Genomic DNA, 13268 nt, shown 5'->3' on the forward strand with positions numbered 1-13268 from the left:
GTAACATATAAAGGTAGACTTATCAGAATTACACCTGACTTCTCAATGGAAACAATGAAAGCCAGAAAATCCTGGTCAAGTGTTATGCAGACATTAAGAGACCACAGATGCCAGCCCAGACTACCATACCCAGAAAAATGTTCAATTACCATAAAAGAACAAAACAAGATATTCCATGACAGAACCAGATTTAATCAATCAATACCTATCCATAAACCCAGCCCTACACAAAGTACTAGAAGGAAAACTAGTACCAACCTAAGGAAGTTGGCTACATCCACAAAAACACAGACAATAGATAATCTCACAGCAGCAAATTCCAAAGAAGGGCATAACTAGATATTAACATGTAGAAGAATGAATAGACCCATATTTATCACCATGCACAAAACTCAAGTCTAAATGAATCAAAGACCTCAACATAAAGCCAACCACAGTGAACCTCATAAAAGAGAAAGTGGAAAGTATACTTGAATACACTGGGACAGGAGACCACTTCCTAAATATAACCCCAGCAGCACAGACACTGAGGGAAACAATTAATAAATGGGACCTCTTGAAACTGAAAAGCTTCTGAAAAGCAAAGGACATGGTCAACAACACAAAACGACAGCCTACAGAATGGGAATGATTTTCACCAACCCCACATCAGACAGAGGACTGATCTCCAAAATATACAAATAACTCAAGAAATTGGTCATCAAAAGAACAAATAACCCAATAGAAAAATAGAGTACAGACATAAACAGAAAACTCTCAATAGAGGAATTAAAATGGCTGAAAGACACTTAAGAAAATGCTCAACATCCTTAGTCATCAGAGAAACAACTCTTTGATTCTATGTTTTACTCCTGTAAGAATGGCAAAGACCAAAAACACTGATGACAACTTATGCTGGAGAGGTTGTGGGGTGAGGGAAACACTCCTGCTGGGAGTGCAAGCTGGTACAGTCTCTTCGGATATCAGTATGATCATTTCTCAGAATATTAGGAAACAACCTTCCTCAAGACCCAGTAATACCATTTTTGGGTATATATCCAAAGGATGCTCAATTGTGCCACAAGGATATGTGCTCAACTATGTTCATAGCATCATTGTTTGTCATATCCAGAACCTGGATACAACTTAACTTTCCCTCAACTGAAGAATGGATAAAGAAAATGTGGTACATTTACACAATGGAGTACTACACAACAAAAAAAAATGAGATCTTGAAATTTGCAGGCAAATGGATGGAGCTAGAAAACATCATAATGAGTGAGGTAACCCAGCCAGAAAGACAAATATCATATAGACTCACTCTTAAGTGGCTTTTAGACATAAAACAAAGAAAACCAGCCTACAAATCACAATCCCAGAGAACCTAGGCAACAATGAGGACCCTAAGCGAGACATACATGGATCCAATCTACATGGGAAGTAGAAAAAGATAAGATCTCCTGAGTAAATTGGGAGCATGGGGAACCATGGGAGAGGGTTGAAGGGGAGGGGAAAGGATGGGAGGGGAGCAGAGAAAAATGTAGAGCTCAATAATATCAATTAAAAGAAGAAAGAAAACTGAGTTGCTAAATGGTTAAGAAACTTAGAATTAATAGTTATGGAAGTCAGGCTCTGAGCATGGGTCTGTTTGATCCTATATCTTTGTATGAACTTCACACCATGCAGTGATTTGGCTTTAAAAAAGCTTATGACCTCTATTAAACTTGAAAAACTTGAATTCTTCATCAAGTGGACCTTTTCTGTGGCTCTTCTCTAATCCCCCTCACCCTCACCCCATCTTCTATGTGTGTGTGAGTGTGTGTGTGTGTGTGTGTGTGTGTTTGAACCTAAAGCCTTTTTCTTCCCTCTCTCCTCCCACTAGGGCTAACATTGCCCTTTCAGCAAGGACAAGATGACAAAAGTTTCCATAAAGCATTCTGAAATGCTTTCATTTCTTCAGGACACGAGAGAGTGACACAGACACCGAGCGTGGGGCTTGTATCTGATAGACCATGTACAATGAATTAAAAAGTACAGGCAACTGACACCAGCCACTCTGAAGTACGAAGTAACACTGCCAAGTTCATGGTCTCAGTAGCCCTCTTCTGATATAGAAGGTTCCCATAATGGTATCTGCTGCACAGTTGTAGACAAGGAGGTTGGCAAAGACCAGAAAGAGCTGAAAACTGGCTAAGCTGAGAGCTGAGGCCAGCTCTTGCTATCTCCAAAGATCCTGCTTTTCCCAATGCAGTGTCTATATTGAACAAAGATCTATAATGAATATTCCACAAATTACATAGTTCAGGCATTGACCATGTAGTTAGGATTGGGTGTGTACAGTATCAAAATCAGTTAACTTGTTCACAGCAATAGTGCCTTCAGCTAATTACATATTTGCAACAAATTTAAAGGCATTGCTCACTAGATTGCTTGTTAACGATCCACCACCTAACAGATTATTACAGACTGGGAATCACATTCTGCAGCTGTGCTCTCTATACAAACTCCAGAACAAATACAAGTGAAATGTTAGTGGTCCTCTCCTGTGCTGGACTCAGAATGCCTTCTTTATGTGAGGAAGAGTAGATTTGAGGGGCCAATGAACCCCCCTCTCTCTCTTTCTCTCTCTCTTTCTCGGGCGTCTTTCACTTCTCTCTGTTGTCACCATGGCATGAAGCACTTTTTGTCCTGAAGATAAGCATGCCATGCCTCCTTAATTAATTTGACAAATTAATTGAGGTGAGTAGCACTCAAACCTATAAACAGAGTCACATACATAAAAGAAGGCCTATTCCTTATAGGGGAGCCTTCTGCTAGGTGTCATGAGTGTTAAGTGTGCACAGGTCTGGATACTTTTGAGCTCAAATTCATGAGTGTTTTCTCACTAGAAAGAAAACATGGCTTAAAGTCCCCAGAATCGAGACAGCTTTTGATCGATGCTGAATTAGAGTCTGTTTTTCAGAAGGTGGCATAGGCTTCCTTCCTCCTCCCTTTCCTTAGTGGTCATTTCTCTGAAGACCATGACAGAAGTTAAATTTAACACCAAAGGAAGGGGCCTATGTGCAGTAGAGAGAGCCTTCACTCAGCTGGAATGACGCAGCCAGCCACACCTGGACCACCAGGGGACACCATGCTCCTCTCTGGTTTTAGAAGCTGAGGCTACAGAAAAAGAGCCCCATTCACAGTTTCAGAGAGTGAAGCCAGTTACGTACGACTAGACACTTCAAAGGGTTAAAAGGAAGAAGTGTTAAAAAAGTTTTCACACGTTTAGGTTTACATCAGTTGGTGTTTCAAAAAGAAACTGATGACAGAGAGTGTGGTAAGGGGTGTAAACCACAGAGCTTAAAGTAAGAGCAGGAGCACAGGACAACCCACAAAAAGATCAAACCGGAGAAGCAAGGTGCAAACATTGAAAGGAAGCCTACAGGCTGAGGTAAGCCATGCCTCAGATCTCTGGGTGCCTGCTCTGCTCTGAACACAGCAGCCTCATGGTGACTGGCAACTTATTCACCGCATGTTAGAGTTTATAGCTTGCCTTAGAGAAGTTTGAGTTTATCAGGTAAGTACTAAAAAAATAAAAGAAAATTCTTTTTGATAACTAATAATAACTTACTTTTCTCAGTAAGTCATTAATCTGTGTATAAATGACAAGGATTCATAAGCTTCATGTTTCTGTAGTTTATAGCTCGGACCCACGTGATGTAATAATGTAGTTTACAGATGTCTAGACCCATATACTATTTTGGATTTGAATATTAAATTTGACCCATTTAAAAAATCTTATCTGCATTGTGCAAACAAATATATAATCCACGAGGTATTTAAAAAATATTACTTCACACTGGGGGTGGTGGTGCATGCCTTTAATACCAGTGCTCAGGAGGCAGAGGCAGGGGTGTGGTCTTTGAGTTCAGGGTCAGCCTGGTCTACATATTGAGTTCCAGACTAAAGAGAACTATATAGGTGACCCTGTCTCAAAACAAACAAACAAAACCAACAAAACCCCCAACTATTAAAAGCTCAAAGACAGCAGCCCAATCATACAAGGCTGCTTCTCATATGCAGATTCCCACCTTTGCAAATAACCATTTAGATGTTCATATGAGCATTACAAAAACTCCAGCTGGGCGTGAAAGTGCAGATTTTTAATCCCAGTACTTGGGAAGCAGAAGCAGGCAGAGCTCTGTGAGCTCAAACCCATTCAGGTATACATAGTGAGTTCCAAGTCAGCCAGTCAATTTGTCTTACCAGTTGTGTTGCTTGGCCTATCTGAGGCGCTCCTGGCAGTGGAACTAGGATCTATTCCTGGTGCATGAGCTAGCTTTTTGGAGCCCATTCCCTATGGTGGATGCCATGCTCAGATTTGATGCAGTGGGGACAGGCTTGTGGTGTGGGAGTGTCATATATCAATCTGTTGATTTCATTGGTTAAGTAATAAAGAAACTGCTTGGCCTCATAGCTTAGAACATAGGTGGGTGGAGTAAACAGAACAGAATGCTGGGAGGAAGAGGAAGTGAGCTCAGAGACCATGCTCCCCTCTCCCGGGCAGACGCAATGAACTCCGACCCAGGATGGATGTAAGCTAGAATCTTCCCGGTATGCGCACCTTGGGGTGCTACACACATTATTAGAAATGGGCTAGTCCAGGTGTGAGAGTTAGCCGAGAAGAGGCTAGATATAATGGGCCAAACAGTGTTTAAAAGAATACAGTGTCCGTGTAATTATTTTCTGGCATAAGCTAGCAGGCAGCCGGGGTGCTGGGGACGCAGCCCCGCGGCTCCTATTACAACAGGCTTGGACCTGCCTCAATTTAATATGCCAGGCTTTGTTGACCCATGGGAAACCTTATCCTTTGGAAGGAGTGGAGGGGGATGGGATGTGGGGGAAGTAGGGGTGAGAGGTAGGGGTGGGAGGAGGGGTGGAAGGGAGAACTGTGGTTGGAATGTAAAATGAAATTAAAAAAAAATTGTCTCACAAAAATCTAGGTAGTAATAAACAATTGATTATATTCCTGTAATTTTTTTATTTAAATTTACATAAAGTATCGGAACAGGACCCCAGCCCAGACCTTAGCATAACTGACTCTATGATGAAAATACCATTCAGGTTTTAAAATTCAGCAAGTAGACAGTACCACCTGCTAAAACTAAATCAAATCCATCTAGTTCTGAGAAAGTCTCAAAATGTACTAACCTTGCTTTTTAGATTCTGTAGTTCTTCTCCTGTCTAACTGTTCTTGTTAACTGAAGTACGTGTGTGTGTGTATGTATGTGTATGTGTGTGTGTGTGTGTGTGTGTGTGTGCTTGTGTGTGCGCGTGAAAGTCTCAGAACTACATTGGGATCCCGAACATGCAGTGTAGTTGCTGGGCAGTTAATAAAGATTTTCCCTCTGCTTAAACCCATGTTCTAGCAGTCTTCTCTAGTGAATACCCCACAATATGAAACGTTCTATACTATGTCACTGCTCAAAATGGAAACAATACGAAACAGGTTTCTTGTGAATTCAAAGGGTTGTTACTATTGGGAAGGGTTTTCTAGAACCAGCAGGGCAGCTGCACTTCAGAATTCATAGGAGTTGAGACAGCACACACAAGAACTCCACAAGCTCACAAGGACAAAGGACAAAGTGTTTGTCCATGCCCCCTGCATGGAGAGGGGAGGGAGCATGAAGCCCCACCTCCTGCTGAGAAGCTGTTGGTAAGTGGTAACTGCTGGGAGAGAGAGAGTTTTCTTTAAAGGTGTGTAGCTCGTAGTAGGTTGGCCACCCTCCAGTGAAGACCACACACCCTAGAGTATATGGGCAGCACAAATTGAACTTTATGGGTTTTTAAAACAAACAACAGGAAAAAAGAAGACATAATTGTGTGGATTAGTTATGAATGTGGTAGCAGCTGGGGACAGAATGGATACGATCAAAACATATTACACAAAACTCTTTGAGAACTTATAAAATGAAGAAACAGTTTGTTAATACGACAAAAAGATTATATAAGGACTTGTGTTTGAATAAAATGTTGGCTTATATTTCTGTGAAATTAATTTCTTAATAATTATCAAAAGGAAAAGCCCATTTATTAGATTAAAAAGTTGAACTTGTTATGCTGCTCTTGGTCCTGGTCCAACGGGGCTCCCTTGAGCAGGATAGTGCCGAAGTGCCATGCAACAGTAGAGGAAGGAGGATTGTTAGACATTCCTTTTATTTTAGGATACTCTTTTCAGAAATTCTTTCAAACTTTTAGTATGGTTTATAATTTCTAAATTATCATTTCTAATTTTCAAAGAACTAAAGCGATAAAATATATCAAAGAAATGAGGTTAATTACTGGCTACAGCTTTGGGGAATAAGAGGTACTGAAAAAGTAAGAGAAAAAAAGCACACATTTCACTAGATGGCAATAAGACAGTGGCTTGACTGATGGCAGACAGGGGCAGGTTGGTCTCCTGTTAAGCTTCTTAGCATCATAAACTTGCCTTCTCGGGTGGTTTCTGTACACCATGCACTGAAAGAGTCTACTCCAGGGAAGGCTTTGCCTTTTCCTGTTCTCCTCTTCCTGACCCCTCCCCCCCGTTTTGGCTGGATGCCTACCTTCCTCTGGTGTTCGTGTTGTCAGTATCTTACTCCAATTGCTCCAGCTTCCTTTAGAAAGATACAGCTTAGACGAAATCTGAAATTGATATTCTGTAAACGGCTTCAGATGCTGTAGGCTGTATCTTCCCTTGGCATTTATAGCATTAACCTTAAATCAGAAGAGATGTGTTTTACTGAGATACCACACTTCTGTATTCTTATGGAGTGGACTGTGTATTGTGTGACAGTTCAGTACAGGCAGAGGGTATGCAATGGCCTAAGAAAGGAGATAAGACCCATCTCCCACAGAATAGTATGCATTGAGCCTGGACAGATGGCTCAGAGGTTAAGAGCACTGGCTGCTCTTGCAGAGGACCTGGGTTCTATTGCCAGGACTCAACATGGCTGTGGTGCACAACCATCTATAACTCCAGTTCTTGGGGATTCAATCAGATGCCCTGTGCTGGCCTCTGCAGGCACCAAACATGCACATGAACACAGAAATAATAAATCATGCAGAACAACCACACACATTACCAAAAACCAACAACAATAACAACCTGAAAATAGTAAACATTTTCACACTCTACTGACCACTCTGAAGTACAGCATATGTTACTTCAGTTGTTTCAAGTGTAAATGTGCTAAGGGTGAGCCTGATGTCACTCCTTTACTCAAACAATCTCTTCCTTCCTCTCTACCCACCACTGGCTCTAGTGACAAACACATGTTCTTACTCATGAAGGCAGTCATGTAGAACAGAACGAATAGCAGAACTCACAAGGGTTTTAAGATACCTATTCGTAGCAAATGAATGCAAAGAAGAAGTAGTTTGGTGGTATAGTATGTCTTCAGCATGTTCAAAGCTCATATATAGAAAGGATAATACAACGACTTTTGAAAAGATTGCTTTATTTATGTATACGTGTGCCTGTGCACCATGCCTGTGCAGGAGGTCCAAGGAGGCCAGTCAGATGAGGGCATCAGATCCCTTGGAACTGGTATCACAAGCAGTTTTCAGTCACCCAGCATGGGTTCTAGGAACTAAAGCCAGGCCCTCTGTTGTTGAGGCCTTTCCCCAGCCTGATACAGAACATTTCAACTTGAAAGGGCAATCTAGATAAGATGACCTTTTAAATTCTCCAGATCTACCATTTAATGAGAATGAATAATGCTGAATTATTACTGAATTTGAGATGTTAACCTAATATAATAGTTTCTCTTTAAAAAATACTCTAGAGATCTATTGGAGGCTGGAGATATGGTTAAGAGCCTTTGCTACTCTTCCAGATGACCAAGGTTTGATTTGCACTTACCCACACGGTGACTCACAACTGTCTGTAACTCCAGTCTCACAGGATCCTCCCTCTTCTGGCTCCCATGGATAACCGACACACACAGGACACAGCACAGGCCGGTCTGGGATTCTATCCTCTCTCTCAGCCTTCAGAGCACAGGGGTTATAGGTATGTACTTTCACACTAGCCCAAAAATCTGTCAGTTCTTAATGCCGTGTGGAGAAATCTCTACATCATATATAATTAGCATATGATGAGTGCATTATCATAGACATAAAACTGGTTTCAGGAAAAAATGTTAGTCATGCTCTCTTGAATTTCAGTGTGTAGAGCCAATCCTTTTCTATTATCACACGCCGCTATACTTTACAAAAATTCTGGAAGGAACCATACTTCTACATTTTTTTTTTTATCATAAAAAGTGGTAGCACCAAGCTGGGAAAACAGCTCAGTGGGTAAAGTTCTTGTTGATCAAATGTGAGGGCCTGAGTCAAATCTCCAGGACAGGTGTAAGTCTAAGCACAGGCATTTGGAATCCGAGGCTTGGACAGTGAGGTGGTGCAGGAGGCAGGAGAATGCTACAAGCTGTGTGTACATATGGGAACAACAAACACACCCTGTCTCAAGTAAGGTGTAATTGAAAAGTGGGGACTGGCATCTCTGACTGCCACATGCATGCCATGACACATGCGCGCTCCCAACACCCCCACACATACAGTGTAGTCCTAATGTATCAAACGGCAGTCTTTTCCTTGAGAAGATCTAGTTCTGCATAAGCCTTTGAGTACATACTCTAATACCTCTTTCCAAAAATATTTTTAATGTTAAAAAAGAAAAAAGAAGGGGAAGGAAAAATAAGGAGCAACAAAATATTTATTACAAATAGGTTTATGAAAGCCCATGGCTTAAACTCCTCAGAATCGGAGCCTGTGAAATCACTCAGCAGGTAAAGGTGCTTGCTGTGCAAACCTTATAACCTGAGTTCGACACTCAGAACTCAGAGTGGGAGGGGAGGACTGACTCCCCAAAGTTGTTCTCTGACCTTCACATGTCCTCTGTGGCACACATGTACCTGCACTTACACACACGTGCGTGCGCGTGTACACACACACACACACACACACACACACACACACACACACACAAAACAGTAAAATAAAATTTAAGAGTTTGGAAGTAGCACAATGGCAGAACATCTGCCTGATACAGGCAAGGCCTTGGGTTCAATTATCAGCACTCTAAAAACAACCAACCAACTAACCAACCAAACCTGCTGTTTAAAGACTCTAAGGATATCATGAGATTGCTTGATGGGTAAAGGGGTTTGCTGAAAGTCTGACATTTGATTTGATCCCCAAGATTTGGGGGAACCAGCCCCTCCCCCACACCACACAAATAAATAAAACTAAACATTGGAGATAAAATTCAGTACCAGGGGATCAAGATATTTCTTGTCTTTGTGTGTGTGTGTGTGTATGAGTGTATGTGTGTGTACTTGTTCATGTGTATGCATGTGTGTGGGGCACACACGTCTTTGCATGTGAGACCATAGGTCAGGTCAATGTTAGGTGTCTTCCTCAATTGCTTCTCTACTGTTTTTTTTTTTTTTTGAGTAAAGTTTCTCATTAAACCTGGTGTTCTTGCTGACTGATCGCACTAGCTGACCAGTGCCCTCCAGAGATCCTCCAGTCTGTCAGTGCTGGGATCACACGCGTATGCTGCCATGACCCTCTCTTTAGTGAGTGAGGGTTCTGAGGATCCAAAATCAGCCCTCACTCTACCTACTGACCCATTTCTTCTACCCCAGACTTTCTTTTCTTCTTTTTTCTTTTTTTCAAGCTCTGTGTAACAGCTCTGGCTGTCCTGGAACTCACTCTGAAGACCAGTCTTTCCTCAAACTCAGAGATCTGCTTTTCTCTGCCTCCTAAGTACTGGGATTAAAGGTGTGTACCACCACTGCCTGGCCTTCTTTCCTTCCTTCCTTCCTTCCTTCCTTCCTCCTCCTCCTCCTCCTCCTCCTCCTCCTCCTCCTCCTCCTCCTCCTCCTCCTTCTCCGCCGCCGCCGCTGCCTTCTTCTTCTTCTTCCTCAGAATTTATCAATTTTTAATGACTTATTTTTATTTTATGTGCACTGGTGTTTTGCCTGCATATATGTCTGTGTGAGGGTGTTACACACAGTTGTGAGCTGCCATTTGGTTGCTGGGAATTGAACCACAGTCCTCTGAAAGAGCAGCCAATGTTCTCAACCACTAAGCCATCTCTCCGGCCCCTCCAATATTTCTTAATAAACAGAGAGATGGCTCAGTAATTAAGAGCATGTTCTGCCTTTGCTGGGACCAGATTTTGGTTTCCAGCAACCATACGGTTGCTCAGAACAGTCTGTGACTCTGGCCTCAGGGAATCTGATGCTCTCTTCTTGCCTCTTAGGAGAAGGGAAATACTTGTACACACAAAAATTCTAAAATGTAGACAGAGGTATATACAATTTTCTGATGGAATTTCAATGTGTGTTTCTAGGCTGAAAGTTCTTAAGCTCCCTAATTTGTTGACATAGTAAGATGAATCTGTGCATCAATGGCAAGAGCCCTTACTGATTTTCTGCCATTCCTCTAAAGACTATTACCATATTCCAGGACATGCTGTTAGAAGGCCGGTATCTGAGTCGATTGAGCACCACTTGCCCCTCGTCTTTCCATTGCACGATACATCTGCTTTCAGAAGCATTTAGAAAATCGATTCTGATGTCCCACGGAGGAAGAGGCCTCACTAGTAACCAAGACAAACAAAAATGTACCAGTCAGGCTTTATGATCAGTGATTGCTTTAAGTACTGACATGAATGTTGGTTTCATTTCTCAGCTATTTGAAATAACTGCTCTTAACCCAACCTCATCTTTACCAGATAGTTAATTTGTGGACAGCATTTACTAGATTTAAAGAAGACCAATGTGCCAATGACATGCAACACAATAGCCTCAAACTTTGTACCTATTGTTACTTTCCATCAGCTCTTGTCTCCTTTAAAATAGCTACACATAGAAGACTTCAGTGAGTTTTAAACAAATCTTCATGTGCCAGTTAATGACACCTGGAAAATTGCAAGCAAATTTACCTATGTCCAAGAACGTGAACGTAAATGGAAATGAAGAAGAGTTTCCAAGCTGATTTTTGGCAGTGACACTGACTGTGAACTTGGATTCAGCTAAATGAGACGTTAGACTGATCCCAAGACTCAAGCGGTTACAATTCCGACAACTGCCTTGGTCCTGACAGGTCACATTGTTTGGTCCAGTTAACCTGTAACCCAAGCAAACTGTGTTTAGTAATATACTTTACATGCTGCTTCCTACAGTCACTACAAAATTCCAGACACATTTTAAGGCTGGTCTTATTACTAGGGGATATTCTGTGGGGATACTTGAATCCTGTTCTCATTTATAGGACTATATCTCCTCCTTACTCCCTTTTTGGTACAACTGAAGTCTTTTGAAATGAATGTCCATATAGAGGGCTTTTGGTTAATACTTTTTAATTTCCCAAACCCTGGCTGTTATCTTGTCTTTTCAGGGAAGTTCTAATGCTTATCCAAAGAATCTTTGAACATCTGATCTCCATTCAATGGAAGTATGGTGTGAGCTCACAGTCCAGAGGTAGGAAAACTCCATCCTGGTCCGGCTGTCTTTTCGATTTTCTGTTCACCTAGGCACAGTTGTACCTGTGATGGGATTATGGGATATATTCCAAAAAGGGCGGCCCCCCATATCCCCTCTTCTTGTGGACTCTCACACCAGCCAACTGTATTTTAAAATGTAATTCCTCCAAGGAGGAGTCCATTTATATATCACGATGCCCCAAAGTGTGAGACTACAAAGGAGATGGGGTTTTACACAGCCAGCTTAACCCAGGGAGACTATCTTAACTGAGATCTTGGATGACCCAAAGAAAACTTTAAATGAGAATGTAGAACTAAGATATCAGCCCTCACAGTTCAAGGGACTGGAGCAGTTCTCAGGGACAGACACTGGAAATGGTAATTAAATTCTTGGTGAGGGATCTATTGCTGTTTCTCCTTAGCATCTAATAAACCATTTGATACTGCTGTAAGACAGAATACACACAAAACAGCCATGTAGCCTCTTACTCACTGTAAAGTGTAGTAGGTTTTCAGATGGGTATCTAGTCCAGGGTCCCAGGTACAGACCACAGTCCCACGTTCTCCTTCCTGGAGGCATGATAGGTTTCGAGGTGGCTCTGGAGCAACTTTACAAAGGAAGAGCAAGACTTGGTGTTTGGAATAGTCTGAAGGTGATACCAAGATCACACTGTTATTGTTTGCAGTATATTGATAATAACTTCCACATGCCCCACAAATCTAGATGAAGTCATTTTCTAACATGCTCAGATTTGCTCCTGAGGCATGGATTTTCTTTAATAATTAAAGCAATAGTGATGAATATTGATCACATCCTTTAGCCTAAGCCTGGTGCCAAGTGTCTTATATGCAGTTCTTAGCCAGATCACTCCATAAAGTAGGTAAGATTATTTTTTACGTGATCAAAGAAGAAACAAAGTCTTAGGCAAAACATCTGCCCCAGACTACAAAACTATGAAGGGCAGAATCAGTGCTCCGGTTCAGGTGTGGCTGGCAAGTCATAATTCTACCTTTTTTCCCCTGGAAAGACAAATATCTATTATTCCACAATGCCAGAGGAATTCTACTCACTATAAGAAGTTTTAAGCCAGGTATGGTGGTACCAACCTATAATTCCCTCACTCAGGAGACTGACGCAGGAGGATTGTAAATTCAAGGACAGTCAGAGCTACATAGTTTGACCCTGTCTTAACAAAGAAACAAAACCAATCAAACAAACAAACAAACACAAATCTCCACCACCAATGACAAATTAAAAAACAAAAACAAACAGTTGACTCTGTCTCCATGCACTGCCAAGGCACTGTATCGCTCGGAGTACCTTATGAGCAGGTATAGATTACTTCTTATGCATACAGATATTTATAGCTTCCATTGACCAGGCATAGGCATAGCTGTCAAAACAAAGGTATACAAGGCAAGGGGTCTGTCTATTTTCAAACAATATATTTTTAAAGTGTGTATGGGTGTTTTGACTGTATGTGTATGTAGGCACCATTTCTTGTCCTGGTGCCCACAGAATGCAGAAGAAAGTGTCAACTTCTCTGGAACTGGAGTTACAGATGGTTATGAACCTCCAGGTGGGTACTGGGAATTGAACCCAGATCCTTTGAAGAACAGAATTAATGGAGGGTTTTGAGAAAACACTTAGTTGAGTAACCATCCCATTCTAATACAGTACTGAGATTCTGATGCAGACAGATGTGCCTTTGGCAAGACAAAAAATGCATACTGCAAAATTTTCGCCATTTCTTCCAAAGTCAAAACTGAT

At 41.6% G+C, this 13268-nt stretch overlaps 1 protein-coding gene across 8 annotated transcripts in view; it reads right to left on the reverse strand.

Annotated features, from left to right (window-relative positions):
* Positions 1-13268, reverse strand: part of Il12rb2 (interleukin 12 receptor subunit beta 2) — a 73949-nt gene that overhangs the window by 42527 nt on the left and 18154 nt on the right. For all 8 annotated transcript variants that reach the window (XM_041679582.1, XM_041679574.1, XM_041679521.1 and 5 more), the window contains 4 exons: positions 11991-12105; positions 10958-11142; positions 10470-10612; positions 6567-6717 (listed from right to left, as the gene is read on the reverse strand). In XM_041679582.1, coding sequence (XP_041535516.1) covers positions 6567-6717; positions 10470-10612; positions 10958-11142; positions 11991-12105 — 594 coding nt within the window. The remainder of the gene's footprint in view (positions 1-6566; positions 6718-10469; positions 10613-10957; positions 11143-11990; positions 12106-13268) is intronic.

The sequence above is a fragment of the Microtus oregoni genome, unplaced genomic scaffold (genome assembly GCF_018167655.1).
Source record: "Microtus oregoni isolate MIOR12 unplaced genomic scaffold, Mior012 000002F_ref0000024, whole genome shotgun sequence".
NCBI classification, from domain to species: Eukaryota; Metazoa; Chordata; class Mammalia; order Rodentia; family Cricetidae; genus Microtus; species Microtus oregoni.